The sequence below is a fragment of the Neopsephotus bourkii genome, unplaced genomic scaffold (assembly GCF_033783945.1).
Source record: "Neopsephotus bourkii isolate Nb327-2 ecotype Australia unplaced genomic scaffold, CSIRO-AGI_Nbou_v1 NB_1637, whole genome shotgun sequence".
NCBI lineage: Eukaryota > Metazoa > Chordata > Aves > Psittaciformes > Psittacidae > Neopsephotus > Neopsephotus bourkii.
The window spans coordinates 6,152,258-6,170,930 of record NW_026902112.1 but is presented as its reverse complement, the minus strand read 5'-3'; the positions used below and the strand labels follow the sequence as shown (position 1 = coordinate 6,170,930).

General features: G+C 40.1%; 1 protein-coding gene across 4 annotated transcripts in view; it reads left to right on the top strand.

Moving 5' to 3' along the window:
• The window catches only part of ZFAT (zinc finger and AT-hook domain containing), a 983,920-nt gene that overhangs the window by 29,522 nt on the left and 935,725 nt on the right, over positions 1 to 18,673 (top strand). For all 4 annotated transcript variants that reach the window (XR_009728577.1, XR_009728576.1, XM_061374126.1 and 1 more), the window contains exons 6-9: positions 1,108 to 2,576; positions 3,812 to 4,044; positions 12,205 to 12,292; positions 16,622 to 16,771. Coding sequence is in view for 2 of the 4 variants with exons in the window: in XM_061374126.1 (XP_061230110.1) it covers positions 1,108 to 2,576; positions 3,812 to 4,044; positions 12,205 to 12,292; positions 16,622 to 16,771 (1,940 nt within the window). In the remaining 2 variants the exon portion in view is untranslated. The remainder of the gene's footprint in view (positions 1 to 1,107; positions 2,577 to 3,811; positions 4,045 to 12,204; positions 12,293 to 16,621; positions 16,772 to 18,673) is intronic.

The following is an 18,673-nucleotide window of genomic DNA, read 5'->3' as shown; positions in this document are numbered from 1 at the left end:
CCTGTCCTTTTTAAACTGAGGGGCCCAGAACTGGACACAATATTCCAGATGAGGTCTCACCAGGGCAGAGTAGAGGGGAAGGAGGACCTCTCTCGACCTACTAACCACCCCCCTTCTAATACAACCCAGGATGCCATTGGCCTTCTTGGCCACAAGGGCACAGTGTCGGCTCATGGTCACCCTGTCGTCCACCAGGACCCCCAGGTCCCTCTCCCCTACACTGCTCTCTAACAGGTCGTTCCCCAGCCTATACTGGAACCTGGGGTTGTTCCTGCCCAGATGCAGGACTCTACACTTTCCCTTGTTATATTTCATCAAGTTATTCCCCGCCCAACTCTCCAGCCTGTCCAGGTCCCTCTGGATGGCAGCACAGCCTTCTGGCGTGTCGGCCATCCCTCCCAGCTTAGTGTCATCAGCAAACTTGCTGATAGTACACTCAATTCCCTCATCTAAATCACTGATGAATATATTAAATAATACTGGCCCCAGTACCGACCCTTGAGGCACTCCACTAGATACAGGCCTCCAACTAGACTCCGCCCCATAGACTACAACTCTCTGGCTTCTCTCCTTCAGCCAGTTCACAGTCCACCTCACTACCCGATCATCAAGACCACACTTCCTCAATTTAGCTGCGAGGATCCTGTGGGAGACTGTGTCAAACGCTTTGCTGAAGTCAAGGTAGACGACATCCACCGCTCTGCCATCATCCATCCACCGTGTTATTTCCTCATAAAAGGCTACGAGATTGGTCAAGCGTGACTTCCCCTTGGTGAAGCCATGTTGACTGCCCCTCATAACCCTCTTATCCTTGATATGCCTTAAGATGGCACCAAGGATAAGGTGTTCCATCACTTTCCCAGGAATGGAGGTGAGGCTGACCGATCTATAGTTACCCGGGTCCTCCTTCTCCACACAGCTTCTCTTCTCCAGGCTGAACAGCCCCGACTTTCTCAGCCTGGCTGTGCATAAGTTGTAGATTTTAAAAGGCCTATGGAAAATACCTTTAAAAACAAGCATTTCTGTCCATTATGAATATTTGGGGTAATTCTGAAATATTACAAAGTTTCGATGCTGTAAACTTAACTGGTTTGTTGTTTTTTTTAGGTTGGGTCCAACTCAACTGAAGATTTTCACATGCGAATACTGTAACAAAGTGTTCAAATTTAAACATTCTCTCCAAGCACATTTGAGGATCCATACAAATGAAAAACCTTATAAATGTTCATACTGCAGTTACGCCAGCGCAATCAAAGCCAACCTTAACGTCCACATGCGGAAGCATACAGGGGAGAAGTTTAGCTGTGATTACTGCTCGTTCACTTGTCTCAGCAAAGGCCACCTCAAAGTCCACATTGAAAGAGTTCATAAGAAAATCAAGCAGCATTGTCGCTTCTGCAAAAAGAAATACTCAGATGTGAAAAACCTGATCAAGCACATCAAGGAAGCACATGACCTTCAAGATAAAAAGGTGAAAGATGTTTTTGATGAACTTTGCTTGATGACACGAGAGGGCAAAAGGCAACTTCTTTATGACTGCCATATTTGTGAGCGTAAATTCAAGAATGAACTCGATCGAGACCGGCACATGCTTGTTCATGGTGATGAAAGACCCTTTGCTTGTGAGCTCTGTGGTCATGGAGCCACTAAATACCAAGCTCTTGAGCTTCATGTTCGAAAGCACCCATTTGTATACGTGTGTTCCGTGTGCCTGAAGAAGTTTGTCAGTTCTGTAAGACTCCGTGCTCACATCAAAGATGTGCATGCAGATTTGCAGGAGGCTTCTGTTTTTAACAGTTCTATCAATCAGAGCTTCTGCCTACTTGAGCCGGGAGGTGATATCCAGCCAGAAGCCCTTGGTGAACAGCTAGCACAAAGTGCAGATGAGTTGACTGTGATGAGTACCGATGCTGGTAACACACCACAACCATCTGACTGTAAAGGTGAATCAACAGCTGCAGCTGTAAACCATAATGGTCAATCTAATGGTGACACAAAAATGGATACGACCATTTCCTTAGCATTCAAAAATCCTTTAGCGAAGAATGTAGCAGAGACACCGTGTCAGACAACAGATGTAGCAGTCCCAGACATTCAGTCCTGTGTAGCATCAGACTGCTTTCAGCTGAAAAATGGTACTTCTGGTCCTGATGAGTTAAAAGGCTCTCCTGCAAATGAAGAGGAAGTTAATCCCAGCAGCTCAGTAAACGAGCAGGGTGAAGAAGTTCAGCCTTTGCTGTCTGAAGACAAAAGTTTAATTCCAAGTCAGGATAATGCAGTGACTGAGAACCTTTCAGACTCTGAGGAGAGAAATCAGCCTGTTCCTTCCAGTGAATCAGAAACGAGCAGTGTGCCAATTCAAAACCAAGCAGAAACCACAAGCCCTCTGCCAGCACCAGCAGCGAATGCAGCTGTTGGTCCACAGGGAGCCTTTTCTAATGCAGCTACACCAGACAGTGGGAGTGGAGCTGTTGCCTTTATGCAGATCTTGGATAGTTTGCAGAAGAGACAAATGAACACAGAGCTGTGTGAGAGGATAAGGAAGGTTTATGGAGACTTAGAATGTGAATATTGTGGTAAGGAGCAGTGGACTTATGTTTGTTTGGGGGTTTAAAATGTTATGTAGTGAGCCATCTTTTTCTAGCTTCTCTGGTTACTAGTGATTGATGTATTTGTGTATCTTTGCAGCAGTATTAGTTTTGTAGTTCAGTATGGATTCTGTAGTCCAATGAGATTTACTTCTTGCTGTGTAAATATCATGAAATGACTCATCTCCTCAAAAACCCACTAGTGGAATATGGTAAAGAAGTGCTTTGTTATACTTGGTTTTGTGTTGATGTGAAATTTGATAGATCACTTCTGTCCACATGCCTCTTCCCACCTCATAACTTTCAATGAGGCCAAGCGCAGCAGATTAGGCATGAGATAAGCATTAGTCAGTCCATGTTTTAATACTTAAACTTCATTATCAGCTTAATACAAAATTCAGACTCTTTCTCATGTAGTATGTGGGGATACCTAGCGTGAGGTGTCCCTGCTCCTGGCAGGTGAGTTGGATCTAGATGATCTTAAGGTCCTTTCCAACCCTAACTATTCTATGATTCTATGTGTAATAATAATCATTCTGTACAGTAGATACATGTGTACTGGTATATTTTTGTGACTTGTTTTGAACCATGTATTTTTAACTGAAAATTTTCATTGCATAGTATCAGATCAATACTGTTCTGATCATACTTGGTTGCTTGAATTTATGATAGAGGGAGGAATACACCATTCCCATGTACTCTAACTGAAAACTTTTGTCTTGACAGGAAAAGAAACAATTTAGGGTTTATCCTGTAGTCTTTAGTCTTGAGAAGGGGAGAAATCAAAGTTTGAAAGAAGTTTTTGAAACACCATGATGTTGCATATTAGATGAATTGCTGTACACTTGTTGGTGCCATTATGCCAGAAAGGCTTTTAGAGGAATAACACAGAAGGAACCAACAAAAAGATTTTGACAAATCTCTTTTGGTGTGCAGTTGCATTCAGACTCTTTCTAGAATAAAACAGATTTAAAGGACTTTCTCATTAGGAAAAAGATCATTGATCTGTATTAAAGTTGCCCTTGTTAGGCTGTTGCAGGTCAAAAGTGGTTTTTGTAAACAGGTTTTCAGTAGCAGAGTGACTTTAGAGCAACGTTTCAGTAAACCAGAAGAGGTGGGATTCAAGCAGTGTGTTTTACCCTGGAAGAAAACTGGTTCTGTATTAGAATTTTCAATTGCAGTTGTGTAGAATTTACTTTCCTCATGTCTAATTTTATTTTCAGGCAAGTTGTTCTGGTATCAGGTACATTATGACATGCACGTTCGTACGCATACTCGAGAACATTTATATTACTGCTCCCAGTGCAATTACTCTTCCATCACCAAAAACTGCCTTAAGCGTCACGTCATTCAGAAACACAGTAATATTTTGCTGAAGTGTCCCACAGAACATTGTGACTACTCTACTCCTGATAAATACAAGCTCCAGGCACATCTTAAAGTTCACACGGAACTGGTGAGTAACAAACAAAATGGTACTTTTGTCTCAAGTGTCATTATCACAGTGTTTGGAATTGTGTGGCAATATTTGAAGATACAGGTTCTTACCCAAGCATCCTTTGCTTTCTTCTATGCAGGGAATACATGAGTTACAGCAACTAGATATGTGGTCCATTTTGTAGTGGTTTCCTATAGGATATGTCTGTATCCATTTTCTCCCTTTTATTTTCCTGGTATTCTCAGATTCCTTGAGTTTTGAGAGAGTAAAATGAGGTCAGTATTGTTACTTCACTTAATTCCATCCATGGACCTGAATTCCATTCCTTCATAAAATGGTAGAACAAAAACATGTTCCTCTCTTAATTACTATAGAAGGAAGAAATTTAAGTTGAAAAGAGTTATTTTTTTCCTAATAGCTCTAACTAGTTGCAGCCAATCTCTTTAAACACCTATCATTTTCTGCTGCTGTTACACAGATGAAGAGATCACGTTTTAAAGGCTCCTATCTTATTCATGAAGCCTTCCATCTCTGAATGCCATTGTGTTAAAAAGAGGTCAGGTCTCCTTCAGTGTGCCCTGTTACGTTTTATGTGAAACTATGCAAAGGGCTGCATGCCTGACTGCAAGCCTCTTTGTGCAATACACTGCTTTGTGGTCTTGCTCTGATCCAACATTATCTCATGAATAATCTTCTGAGGAAAAATCTTTTCTACATCAACCCTGCTTGCATTTTTTCATGATATACTTTCAAAAATCTATTATTCAGAATGAGAAATATTTTAAAACTAAGGAATGAGAAAGTGAAATTATTTACATGTTTTTCTTGCAAGAGTAAGAAAAAAACAGTTATTTTCTTTACATCAGCATTGCCTTGCTTGTTCTTGTTGTTTTATTGTTTTGCATGAATGGCCCAAATAGGTTAAGATACTGTCAGAAAGGCAAGATCCTTTCTACTTTCAATGTATTGTTGATCTGGGACGTTCTAGGCTTGTATGTAGGCTTGGGTTATAATGTGCATGCACTCACACTGTATGAACATAGGTAAGTTCCTTCCTGTTTCAAATTGACCTCTAGAAAAGGGTGCTCAGCAAGTGCCTGCTCTCCCAGCATAATGAATTTAGTCTACTTTTAACCAGAGTATTTCTTGAAGGCCATCTGGAGTGCTTAGGTGGAACATACGACCTCACACATTTTACATGAAGGTAGTGGTGTTGAATAAAGTACAGTTTAGCATTTCAGAAAGTGTTTGACAGGCATGCTATTTGTATTTAATCTTTCTTGACTGATAACTGCCAGAAAATTGGCATGAACTACATCCTAGCAATTTGGCATTTTAATAATTTATGCAGTAAAGCACTTCCAAAAGGCAGTTTACCCTTCTGAATATATTTTTATTCTTATTCCAGCAGAAAATACCAGTTGTTTAATTGCAACACTCACTCTTCTGTCCTTTAAGAGCAAGGCAATACTCACACAGACGGATCTTTCTTCTTTACACAACATTATGGTTTTTGCTGGCATTGTCTTGTCAATAAATCTTACACACACTTGACAGAATGCACCACATACAACAAATCCCTCCTAATCACGAGAAAGCAACGTCACAACTCACTTAAAATACAGTAATAAATACTGTTGTTACACTTCCTTTTAATAGTGAAATGTGATGCTTGAATTAAGGATTCATGTTAATTTTTCCCAGGATGTGGCCGATTTCTGCTCAGCTACTTAAAAAAGCTGTTAATATACAGTGCCTAATGGTTTCAGGTGATCTTCTGCAGTCAGCAGGTAGGCTCGTGGCCAGCATTTCCAACAGCTGAAGTTGGTGTCTCTAACAGAACAGAACACTGCACCTCCTACTCTTCTTAAAGTCCTTTGTAACTACAGGACAGATTAGGGGGCCTATAGGGATGCTGAGGAGGGACTCTTCATTAGGGACTGTAGTGATAGGAGAAGGTGTAATGGGTTAAAACAGGGGAAGTTTAGATTGGATATAATGAGTAAATTCTTTACTGTGAGGGTGGTGAGGCACTGGAAGGGGTTGCCCACAGAGGTTGTGAATGCTCCATCCCTGGCGGTGTTCAGGTCCAGGTTGGACAGAGCTTTGGGTGGCATGGTTTAGTGTGAGGTGTCCCTGCCAATGGCAGGGGGGTTGGAACTTGATGATCTTAAGGTCCTTTCCAACCCTAACTATTCTATGATTCTATGATTTAAAAAGACAAAATGGAAGAGGTGACACAAAAGGGAACGTTTTTTCCTCCCCTTTTTCCCTAAACAGAAAGTGAATTTGTTATGAAATTGGCAGAAAGCTCAAATAATAGACATTGTTTTAGGCTGCTTTTGAATTTATTGTGTTTATGATGTCCATCTGATGGCACAAATCTGTGTAAATGATGTCTGAGACTACTTAAAGCCTCTGAGATGAGGTGTCCCATATCCTTACATAAGTGCCTGTTTTTCAAGCGTGATGAGTATCCTTCAGCTCCCACCAGGAGCATTGTTTTCATGATACTAAGTAGAACTGAGAAAATGCATTTTATAATTAAAACCAGTGTCACAGTGAGATCTTTCAGAAGGATGCTTACTGATACTTGCTGTCAAATATATTTGAGTAATTAAATAGATTGAAAAATTTATGTATTAGAATTTAGTGACTCAACTTGGCAGTTCTCATATTGGCCTTTGATCCCACTGCTTGGTATATTTGCTTAATGCACACAGAGCCAATCATTCCAAAATATAGCACTTAAACAAACTATGCACACCTAAATGTGGACAGCTTCTTTAATGTTAATTTTAGGTTGCAAAATCAGTAAACATTAAAATTAAATCTTCCCTAGAGACAGAATCATAGAATCACAAACTGGTTTGAGTTTGAAGGGACCTTAAGATGATTCAGTTCCAACTGTCCCTGCCCTGCTCTGGGCAGGGACACCTTCCAGTATACCAGGTTGCTCCAAGCCCCGTCCAGTCTGGCCTTGAACACTGCCAGGGATGGAGCATAAAAGATACCAACATATCAAAAGAAGATACCAACCTCTCAGCTCAGTGTCTTGCATGAATGCTTATCTTTCGTTACCTTGTTGCTGGCTGCTTTTCACCTGAATCCCTGTATTAGTTGGGTAATAGGATGAATGATGGTTATTAAATAGCAGCTTACTGTTCACGCTTGTCACTCAGTATATAGTGACCCACCTTACTGTTCATGTACCATGTAAGTCTTGTACTGAATTTGGGATTATTTATCGCCTGGGAGATGATGATGATGAGGAATTTGTATGTGCTGCCTCTTGTCTCTGAATTTGCTGCACATTGTTTTTACAGGGAAGTTTTACTTTTGAAGTCTGGAAATAGAGGCTCAGCTTGATTCAAAACCAGAACTTTGCATATATTCCCTGATTTTCCATACCTTTTACCGCTATGGCTTATGTATGACAGTTAAGACAATTATTGGCTTTTATGTGACATGTGTGACTCACTTCAGTGTCATAATAGCTAGGAAAGGGATGGGCCATTTATAATGACTTATGTGACATGGTTTAGTGTGAGATGTCCTTGCCTATGGGTGGGGATTGGAACTAGGTGATCTTAAGGTCCTTTCCAACCCTGAGTATTCTATGGTTCTGTGATTCTGTGAATGAGCTAGTGGTAACATTAGGGATGAGTTGTGGAGCTAAAGAATGCTGACATAGGTACCAGAGTTTGTTTACAACTTCCAGTGGGTTTTACAGTACTCAGTGTGCTGACCTCTGAAATGATGTTAAATCTATATATGTAATTGATGCTACAAGAGAAGCTCCTAAATAAAATGAGAGTTCACATCCAGAACTACCACTTGCTATTAGGTGCCTACATCTGCTGTCACCTGTGTTTTGCGGTGTAAATGATTCTTGCCCTTGAAAGGATGCTTAGAAATTTCATTATGCTGCTGACCTTTCCTGTAACAGCATAGTTAGAGCTGTCAGTAGAAAGTGAGATACTTAAGCTGCGATTGCTTATTTCCCCTTCCTGCGGAGTGTTAATTTTCAGACCATCACTGGTCTGACTGTGATACCACTGCACTCTGGTCCAGTGCCACTGTGTAGTCAAGAATGCAAAGTACTGGGAAGGGAGAGAATTAACCAAAAAATCTATGATGTAATGATCAGGCATTCAGTTGGAAAATGGCTTTTGTTCTTGGTCCTTGCTTCCATAATGAATGCCAGCTATCTTTACTAGTAATTTCACACACAAAAAACTTGCTTGAGCAGTACAGTGTGCAGGTGATTGTCATTTTGTGAGCCGTGATTTCTGCTGCTTGCCAGACTTCATAAGTCTGTCTAACCATTAGCAAATTCTTCTCTAGCCTCCTTCACACGTGTGTGTAGCCACCTCCTGGGTACATCAGATCCTTGTAGCCAAGTTGCATTTTAATAGGACATCAGCGTAATTTGGCGATCTTCTGTGAAAATTCTGATTTTAATGGCATGATGAACATTTCTGGATATCCTCAGTCTTTGGAAGTATAACTGAGGGAACTAATTGTGTTTCATTAGGCATTAGGAATTACATTTCTGTTGGTCTGAATAGATGTAGGAGCAGGCTTTGACTCTATAGTCCTCTAGAAAACTGTACAAAAGTAGGGGAATGAGTTTTTCATTTCTATAGTGTATTTGTCCAATTTGGGCCTAAACACTTTTTATTGTGGCCATGGTCTTAATTTTACACTATTAATGGAATTGGTAACAAAGCTGCCAGGAGTTCACACAATCTTGTTGGAAATTAGTGGCAAGATTTTAGAGCGAGGTGTCCCTGCCCATGGCAGGGGGGTTGGAACTTGATGATCTTAAGGTCCTTTCCAACCCTAACTATTCTATGATTCTATGATTACCATGTGGATGCTGTAATATATGATCATATGTATTCTACGTATGTTCATAAGAGATATTTGCGTCATCAGAATGTCTCACTCCTGATGAGTGTGATACGATAGCTTCTAATGTTTCTGGTGTTTTGCATGTAAGTCATATTTAGTACTATTTGATTCATTAAATGAACTCCATAGTGGTCTGTTGGTTTAAATGCTGCGTATACAGAGGTTTTTCATTTTTCTTCTCATCACTGTATATGTAAGCAGCCTTATTTTAGAATTAAACTTAGCATAAATAAGAAAGTTCTGTGATAGTATTAGATTAGTCTTTTTAGAATCATAGAATCATAGAATAGTTAGGGTTGGAAAGCATTTTGCTAGGTTTAAGAATATTTATGGCCCTAATTCATTCCTGATGTGGAACGTGCACAGTACTTTAAATCAGAAAGCTCACTTCATTTTAGAATTAAGTTTCTTAGATATTCTCAAATTGGCTAATAGGGGGATTAAGTAAGTCTCAGGAAGTGTGGAAGTGACTTTGAAGTAGCTGATTGGACCATGCAGCTGGTCCCCAACAAAGGTAGATCCAGCTCTCCAATACTTTGCTTCTGTTTGTGTCCCTCAAAAAACAACCATAAGGACATTTAAAAGGCAGGCATTCCAGAAAGGCATAGGTTAAATAACTTTTAATTTTACCAGAGGAAAACCTGCATGCCGAGAATGTTATGAAGATATTACTACAACCTCAGCTTAAGGAAGGCCTTCAAAGTGTCTTTGTCATCATGTGTGACAAGGACATTCTGAAGAGCTAGAGCTGTGGTGGTGGAGACCTTCTTTGGAGCTGTGCGTTGACCTGCATGCTCTGAAATACTTAGCTTGCAACAGGGGATTTCTTGAAGTCTGCTTTTCAGAGTAATGGGATTACACGGAGGGACCAGCACTGTCACAAGCTCTCAGTGCTGCGTGAGAAGTGCACTTAAAACAGTCAGAACTAACAATGTAAGCTCCAAAGGTCTGTGGGACTGGCCAGGACAAAAAAGCTGTGAAAGGTTTGGTTTTAGCTGGATGGTTTTGGTGAGAGGCTGGCGCTTGACACAGTCACTTTGAAGGGACTTAGTGCTCCGAAGTGCAATTTGTTACACTGAAAAAGACACCCCTTTTGAAGATCGGTTGCTGCGGAACTTGGTGTGAAGACTTTCTGGCTGCTTAAAGAAAGCTCTTTGAATTATTTTGCTACCATCCTCACATAGAAAGATGTGTTCTTGCCTGTACTTTCATGTTACTCTGTAGTTTTTTATGCATTTACTGATGATTTTGGCTCTTTCAGGTGCAGGCTTCTAGTCTTGCTGTCTTGAAAAGTATTAGCAAGAATGTAGAGTTGTGACAATTGCAGTATTTAACTTAAAGTAGTGTATGTGGAGGGGAGTGTTGGTTGGTTGTTTTTTTTTTTCTAATTTAACTTTATGAAACAGCACTGTGTATTTGTCTTAGTGTTCTGGGCACAATAAGAAACACTTAATACAATGAATATTAAAGAGCAGCAATGCCTAACAGTGCATGAAAGTATACTAATATAAATAAATGAAAATAACTAGTTGACGTGGTTTAAACCCAGTCAGCCACACAGGTTCTACTCCCCACTCCCCCTTTCTTTCCTCTCCCCCAGCTCCCGGAGGGATGGGGAGGAGAATCAAAAGAATGCAACTCCCATGGGCTGAGATAAGAACAGTCCAATAATTAAGGTATAACACAAATCACTGCTGCTAACACCAATAATAATAATGATAAAAGAAATAACAAGGGAAGAGAATACAGCACCACTCACCGAAACGAGCCCAACCGAGAAGAGAGAGTGCCCTTCCAGGTAACTCCCGGTTACCTCCCCGGGCATGACGTGCTGTGGTATGGAATACCTCTTTGGTTAGTTTGGGTCAGGTGTCCTGTCTCTGCTTCCTCCTGGCCTCCCCTCCTCCCTGTCAGAGCATGAGACTCAGAAAGTCCTTGGTCAGAGTAAACATTACTGAGCAGCAACTAAAAACATCGGTGTTATCAGCGCTGTTCCGAGGCTGAAAGTTAAAATGCCGCACTGCACCGGCTACTAAGAAGGAGAAAAAATGACTGCTGCTGCTGAACCCAGGACACTAGTATAGTTCTAATGCACAGTCGAGTGTTGCTGGTCTTCAATTTTCATGTACTGTGTATTTTAAACACAGTTATATAGTAACCTTGAGGAACAGTTTGACAGAGTGAGATCTGTCAAATTTCAGGTGGCTCCTCAGCAGCCCCTAAATGATGCTGTGCTTATATTTTTCTTACATGTGCCAGATTATGAATGTGATCGTGCAACCCAGCCTTTGAAGAGGCTCAAACATTGCTGTAGGGTTTTATTAGAGTTAATCTGCCAATTTTCATTTGAGTAACGTGTTCAGGTAGAAGTGTGAAATCAGCAGGATCAGGTTTAGGGGTAATAAGTTGTATCATTTGAAAGACCCTAATTCCACAAATGAACAGCTCTTTCCCAGTAAGATTTTGTCAGCACTTGTAGATTCCTTGAATCTTCTATTCCAAAAACCAATTAATTGAGAAAAATCCTACATTTTTATGTGGAGTTTGATGCATTCGCAAAAAGATTAAAAATACGATTACACTAAAATTGCATATAGGAAGAAATTGCATCAAAACTCTCCAGCTGAACTTGTTTGATGGTGTTAATCTTCCATAACATCAGTGAAACTGATAAAAGACAATTTACAGGCTGGCTTTGAAATCAAAATAGGAGAATAATACCTTATTGGCAATACATTAACTGCTGAATATTTATGAAGTAGTTAGAAATGAAGACAGTGAGTACTGGCATCTGTCATTGTTAACTCCTGTGCTCAATTTTAGGCCATTTTCTAAATATACCTACTGGTGGGTATCTTCAGAATAGTGAGATCTAATACTTAGGTTTCAGAAGGGTAGACTTGTGAAAAACCTCAAAAAACCCAGAATATTACTGCTTACATCAATACCTTTTCTTCTGTTATGTGACCTCATCTTTCAACTCTTGATTCTCTAAAGAGTCAGTCAGAACATAATGCTTACATTTATTGTGAATATTCTCATGTGCTGTAACTGGGAGCCCTTCATTCATGGGGATTAATGGTGTGCTTAGAATGCTTTAATGTTTCTCCTTCACTTACTTCACTATAAATATCTTCATTTCTTTCCTTAAAAGCTGAACTTTCAATTATAGTTTGTTGAGAACCATGTATTACTGAGTAATGACTATGGTGATTACACCACTAGACTGATAATGCAATCTTTCTTCCTTTCTTGCTTAAGGATAAAAAGAGTTATTCCTGTCCTGTGTGTGAGAAGTCATTTTCTGAAGATCGACTTATAAAATCTCACATCAAGACAAATCACCCTGGTAAGGAAAAATCAAGGAAAATTTCTCAGTCTATTGCCATAAAGGGATAAAGGTTTAGAGTGAGCAGTGTGATTATATTCCAACAGAAGAGAAGAGTCTACATCTAATTTAACTGGTTTAGAAGAATTGTAGTGGGTTTGCAGATGTTAGAATTTAGAGTGAAAAAAAATCATTGTTCCAGCTTGTGTGATGTGGAGTCTATCAGGTAATTGTGCTAGGAAATCTCTTCATCTGGCAGGGAAGTCATTTCCAAAAGAGGACCTAGGTGAATTAAAATTAAATATTGGGTAGTTTGGAATTAGGCAGACAGACATCCTATAACAACCCATGAGACATAAAATTCCCAATGGCCATATATAAACTGACAGAAAGGCATTTATTACACATTATTGTGTCCATAGGTAATTGGTGTGAAGGCAGAAGTCCCTGAGCTGATGCTGCTTGTGCTCATTTGGTGTGTGGCTGGGCTTTACCTCCAGAGCCAACTTAAGTCTGCAGCAGGTCTCTTGCTAGAACCATCTGGGGTGTAGTATGATCAGTATTAAACTGGAGCTGACAAGCCTGGCTGGATCCAAGATAACCACTGCAGTCCATTCAAACTCTGTTTATACCCCTCATTCTAGTGAATCATCACTAGAATGAACCTGATTTATCAGTGCAAGCTCAACATAAAATGTGCAGTGAGTCAACATGCTGTGCCTGAGTAAACAATCCCTTCTCAAACCTTGGGACTTCAGTGCCAAAGTGTGACTGGTGCAGGCACTGATTTAAATCTGACTGGTAAGAGCTCGGAAGAGCTGCTTTGATGTGTCTCTACTTTCCTCCTCAGTATTATGTTGGATAGTGTTGTGGTTTAACCTCAGTTGGTAACTCAGCGCCACACAGCTGCTCTGTCATAGCCTACCTTCATCCCTCCCCATGCAGGATGGGGAGGAGAATCAAAAGAATGTAAACCGCCTGGATTGAGATAGCAACAGTTTAATAACTAAAGTGCAATATAATACTCCTGCTAATACTAATAATAATAACGATAAGGGAAATAGCAAGTAGAGAGATACAAGACTAAAACAGGGAAGAAGACAAGCAATAAACAGCAGTGATACATAATACGGTTGACCACCAGCCACTGACTGATGCCCAGCCCAACCCGAGCAGTTATCAGTCCCTTTTGGATGACTCTCCCCAGTTTATATGCTGGGCCCAGTATGGAATACCACTTTGGTTAGTTTGCGTCAGGTGTCTTGTCTCTGCTTCCTCCTGGCTTCTTGTGCCCCTCCTCACTGGCAGAGCATGAGACTGAAAAGTCCTTGATCAGAATATGTGCTACTGAGCAACAGCTGAAATATCCATATATTACCAGCATTGTTCTCAGACTAAAGCTAAAACACAGCACTGCACCAGCCGCAGGGAAGAAAATTAACTCTATTCCATCTAAACCCAGGGCAGATACAAAGGCCCCGCTACTGTGGGTAAAGGAGAGTTGACTGCATTGGCCAACATTTGCTACAGTGTTACTTATCACCTGCCATAATATTAAGAAAGAAAATACCAGCCACACTAAAAACTTGAGTTTAGGGAAGAAAAAATCCAATTAAAATGATGTAACTTTTCTTGGCTTTGTCAGAATTTCAACATAATAGGTAAAGCAGTAGTTTCTTATCTTCCTACTGCCACTAGATAGTGCTAGACCCGTGTTTTAAACAATTTCCTTCAATTTCAGACTAACTCTCACTTCAGCTCTTTAGTTACCAAACCTCTTTATTTGCAGGCTACTTTACAACAGTGTGGTTGAAGGGCTTGTCATACATCAGGACATGTCTAATGCAGCAAATGGAGATGAGGGGTTTCTGTGCTATACCGTAGTCAGGAGGTGTGTCACCCACTAAGCATAGAAATTGAATCTCAAGCACTGGGCCTGTAAATCATTTGTGCTGTCTCAGCTAGGGAGTGTAGGAGGCCTCCCTACGTAATGTGATCTGTGAACTAGCAATACATTATGTACTGTGTCCTTACAGGCTGCCATTGGTCAGCACTCGTCCATGAACTGCTGAATTATTAGAGTACACTGTGTCAGGGGTCCAGAAATAGCAGTTACCTTTAGAGCCCTGGCATGCTAAACTCCTGCATTTTGGTAGCTGAATCCCTTTAAACGTATAATGTACAATTTTTGACACAGGAAAGTGGCTTCTCTTAAACTCTGGCTTATAATAGAGGAAAGATTAAAAAAAGAAAACCTGAACAGCCTTTTAATTTTGTGTCCTCTTTTTAGAATCATAGAACAGTTAAGGTTGGAAAGGACCTTAAGATCATCCAGTTCCAACCCCCCTGCCATGGGCAGGGACACCTCACACTAAACCATGTCACCCAAGGCTCTGTCCAGCCTGGCCTTGAGCATTCGCCGCTTCCCTGGGCATCCCATTCAAGTGCCTCACCACCCTCACAGTAGAGAACTTCTTCATTGTATCTAACCTGAACTTCTCTTGCTTAAGTTTTAAACCATTACCCCTTGTCCAGTCACTACAGTCCCTAATGAAGAGTCCCTCCCCAGCATCCCTATAGGTCCCCTTCAGATACTGGAAGGCTGCTATGAGGTCTCCACACAGCCTTCTCTTCTCCAGGCTGAACAGCCCCAACTTTCTCAGCCTATCTTCATATGGGAGGTGCTCCAGTCCCCTGATCATCCTTGTGGCCCTCCTCTGGATTTGTTCCAACAGTTCCATGTCCTTTTTATGTTGAGGACACCAGAACTGCACACAGTACTCCTAGTGAGGTCTCACGAGAGCAGAGTAGAGGGGCACGATCACTTCATTTTTAATTTGTATATTGCAGGTGAATGGAACTTGCAAGCAAAGTACCAGATTTATAAGATATATCTCCTTGGTACTAAAGAAATACTGCATCTGAGATATACCTATGCAGTACTTATGCAATAACACTGTTTAAATGTATGAAGGAGAATTAACACACATATCTGTTCCTGGGTGTGCTGTCCTTGTTATCAGGAGGAAATCAATCCTTTATTTGAACAGCATACTTCATTGCAAGCCAAATGAATGTGAGGGATCTCCTGACAGAAAATAACAAGTACTGCAGTGGAATGGGTGCAGTTGTTTTTAAAAACATAAATAGAAAATAATAAAGTTGAAAGGGAAAATGGATACTGTTAAAAGGAATTGGATTTTAAAACGACATATCAAAATTAAAGTGAAGCCCTCTCTTACTTATCATTAAAATGCTATTTCTGAAGCTCCCTCTCTTTACTTAATATCATTCAGTGTGACCCCTTTCGTGTCTCTTCTGTTTCATCAAAGTATGAAATAAAAGAGTGATCCTTCTAGGTTTGCAGAGAATAGGAGTTGAATTCTGATCTCGTGAAGGCAGTAGGACAAAAGTCTCTGTAGACGTTGGTAGAGCAGTATTCAAAACAAGATGATAAGAGAGCTTGGCTTTATTGCCAAATGATATGGACACTGAGCAGTGAAAGTTGAGTCTTGGATTCTTGTCGCAGCTCTCATCCATCTTTTCATTCACTGATTTAATTTGTTGCTTCTTAATAGTTTGAGACACGAGATAGATCCCTGCGGAGGGAACACACTAGCTTTCACTCATGAATGAAGCATCTAAGCCATAGAAGTCTGATGAGGGTTCAGACTTGTGTCTGTATTTTCCTTTCTTTGGGTACTTTCAGAACATTTCTCTGCTCAGTTCATGGGCTTTTATATTTCCCTTTTGAGGTTGCTTTCCTTGTGCATGTGAGTTCAGGCAGGATAGGACATTAAGAAGAAGACAGAGCCAGAATCAAGACAAAGCCAGAATCTGCTTGGGATTCTACAGTGAAGGGCAATGAGTTGAAGCAAGGAGGTTCTTATTAGAAATTAGAAAAACAATTTTGACTGTAAAGGTTGTCAAACACTGGAACAGGCCAAGACAGGTGGTAGAATCTCTGTCCTTGGATATGTTCAGAACAGGACTTGATATGACTCTGAGCAGCTTGATGTAACTTTTAAGTTGGAACTCCAGAGTTGGCCCAACTTGGAGAGGTGACCTTACAGGTCCTTCCAATAGCATTATTCATGAGTCTGTTCTTTTCTTTGTAGTTTATACCTGATTATCAGACATTCTGACCATTATAACTATGGCTGATATGAATTGAAACCCTGCAGGAAATAATGTCCTTATGTTTTTTGCTCAGGTGTTATCTGAGTGGCAGTAGGGGAAGTAGATCTTTTAAAAAGTTGGAGTGAATCGGGATCTATCTCTTCAATATTACTTACAGAACAAATTCCCTCATGTCTTTCTGTTTTTTATTACCTTTTATATTTCTCTCAGAGGTTTCAATGACGACTATTTCTGAGATTCTTGGCAGAAGAGTTCAGCTGAAAGGACTTATTGGAAAGCGAGCTGTGAAATGCCCCTACTGTGATTTTTATTTTATGAAGAATGGATCAGACCTTCAACGTCACATTTGGGCTCATGAAGGTAAAACTCTGCTTTTAAGCTTTTGGGTATATAATCAGTCTCATTCCACATGAACTTTGATGATATAAAAAGGAATTAAAAATTATGGCTATACCTGAATCAAAATCCTTAAGCTACACTGGAGGCTAAATAATTTAATACATTCTGGATCACATGTTATGAGCTGCACGCTCATAACAGGAATAGACAGCTTAAATGTTTTATAAAATTAGTATGTTTCTGATTCAGTTTTTCCCAAAAGCTCATTCATAAACATCTATGAAAGTATTGTGTAATAAAAGTGAGTAAGGAGGAGTGAATTAAATGCATTCTCAGTCTCTTCAAGCAAGTGATTTTATGTATCTTTTCATGGGTAACTGCTGCTTTCACATTTGTCCAAAAATACTTGGATTGGAAATCTATTAGGAAAACAATTGAAATCTGGTTGCTTTGATGTATACATATAAATTCTGTATGTATTTTAGTTAAATCATGCTGGGCATAGCAAATAGCTGACATGGACATAAACAGTGATGAAAAAATCCATAAGAATGCTGATCATATCTATGACTTTTTAGGGAGAAATTCCAGTGATGTGGCAACACACGGGTTGAAAATGCCTTGAACTTAAAATCTATGCCCAGCAAAATCTTGTGTCTACCCAGTCTGTCCATTTTTATAACAATTGGAAGACCACTTGTATGCTCTTTAATCAGTTAATAGTCTATGGAACAGAGTGTTCGAGCATGATTTTGGTTTCTTTAGCCCTCTCTCTGCATAAAGGGGATAATGAGTTTTGATACTCTCAAATCACCATTTTGGTTCCAAAGTGTTTGTTCCCATGCAGATACTTCAGACATTTTTTCTAGTATTGCGTATTTGTTTGAGTGCTTTAGCTATGAGCTCACCTGTCTACGTACTGTAGTGGTGCTTTTTTCCAGTAGCCTTTACTCCATTAAGGAGTTTAGGTAATGCAAAACTGTAGGCTTAGAGCCATTATTTGTGTATTCCTTTAGATACAGTTTGTTTGTTCTGCCAAGAAGGCTTGGAACCCATCTGACTAGTGTGAGATTGAGGTGAATAGAAATTTATTTCCAAATCAAAGTGTGCAATCAAATCTGCTTAAAGTAGGCTATAATTCCTCATGCTTGTAAATCTAGTTCTGAGGTCATGAATATCATTCTAAAACTGCCAGAGTCTCATGAAACTGTTGAACTACTCTGCCAATTCAGATTTATTCGACTTCTTGAAGGATTTACTTTGTTCTTGTAGACTTGTTAGATGACATACTGTGTGTCTCTCTCTCTTACATACTTTGGACTGTTTGAGAGAAGTGAAATTGTAAGTGCTTGCATCTTAGCAAGGGGGCCAAAAATAATAACCTAAAAAACAAGTACTGCAATGTGAGCCATTAGCCAGCCTGATAGTAACTAACAATAAAACACAGCTTTGCACAAGTACCTAATTAACCAGTCCTCCTTAAAACAGGTTTCTTCATTCTTTATGGTATTAAATGAAGAATGATGGCAGCTTTCCAGTATCTGAAGGAGGCCTACAAGGATGCTGGAGAGGAACTCTTCATCAGGGACTGTAGTGATAGGACAAGGGGTGATGGGTTAAAACTTAAACAGGGGAAGTTCAGGTTAAATATAAGGATGAAGCTCTTTACTGTGGGGTGGTGAGGCACTGGAACAGGATGTCCAAAAAAGTGGTAAATACTCCATCCCTGACAGTTTCCAAGGCCAGGTTGGACAGAGTGTTGGGCAACATGGTCTAGTGTGAGGTGTCCCTGCCTGTGGCAGGGGGGTTGGAATTCGATGATTTTAAGGTCCTGTCCAATCCAAACAATTCTATGATTCTATGATAGTTATCTGAAAACTTTTAGAGGGATATTTGCTATGTATACCAGCTAGGCATCAATTT